At 62.9% G+C, this 485-nt stretch overlaps 1 protein-coding gene across 1 annotated transcript in view; it reads left to right on the plus strand.

The window, feature by feature from the left end:
* Positions 1–57: 57 nt before the first annotated feature.
* ALG3 (ALG3, alpha-1,3- mannosyltransferase) overlaps positions 58–485 on the plus strand; it is a gene marked incomplete at its 5' end in the record, with an annotated part of 2,257 nt that continues 1,829 nt past the window's right edge. The window contains 2 exons of the mRNA XM_009582103.1: positions 58–218; positions 336–456. Coding sequence (XP_009580398.1) covers positions 58–218; positions 336–456 — 282 coding nt within the window. The remainder of the gene's footprint in view (positions 219–335; positions 457–485) is intronic.

The raw sequence follows: 485 nt of genomic DNA on the forward strand, positions 1-485 counted from the left end.
GGCGGGGTGCCCAGGACAGGCTCCTGCCCACCGTCCTGTGTCTTTGTCCCCTGCAAGGTCCCCCCATATGTTTTCTTCTTCATGTGCTGCGCCTCCTACCGCATCCATTCCATCTTTGTCCTGCGGCTCTTTAATGACCCCATCGCCATGGCCATCCTCTTCCTCGCCATCAACCTCTTCCGGGAGGAGCGCTGGTCCTGGGGCTGCCTCCTCTTCAGGTGAGGGTCTGGGGGCGGGGCAGGGGCTGCTCTCCATGGCGTGCTGCGTGCATGAGCGAGCTCAGCCCCAGGGAGGAGGCTGCACTCGGCCCAGCGGTAACGCAGCTTCCCGCTCAGCCTGGCTGTGTCCGTGAAGATGAACATCCTGCTCTTCGCACCTGGACTTCTCTTCCTCCTCCTCCAACGGTTTGGTCTGCTGGGCTGTATCCCCAAGCTCTGCATCTGTGCCCTGCTCCAGGTGGGTCCCTGCTCGCATCGGCTACAGGG

The sequence above is a fragment of the Fulmarus glacialis genome, unplaced genomic scaffold (assembly GCF_000690835.1).
Source record: "Fulmarus glacialis isolate BGI_N327 unplaced genomic scaffold, ASM69083v1 scaffold28767, whole genome shotgun sequence".
In the NCBI taxonomy this organism is placed as follows: Eukaryota; Metazoa; Chordata; class Aves; order Procellariiformes; family Procellariidae; genus Fulmarus; species Fulmarus glacialis.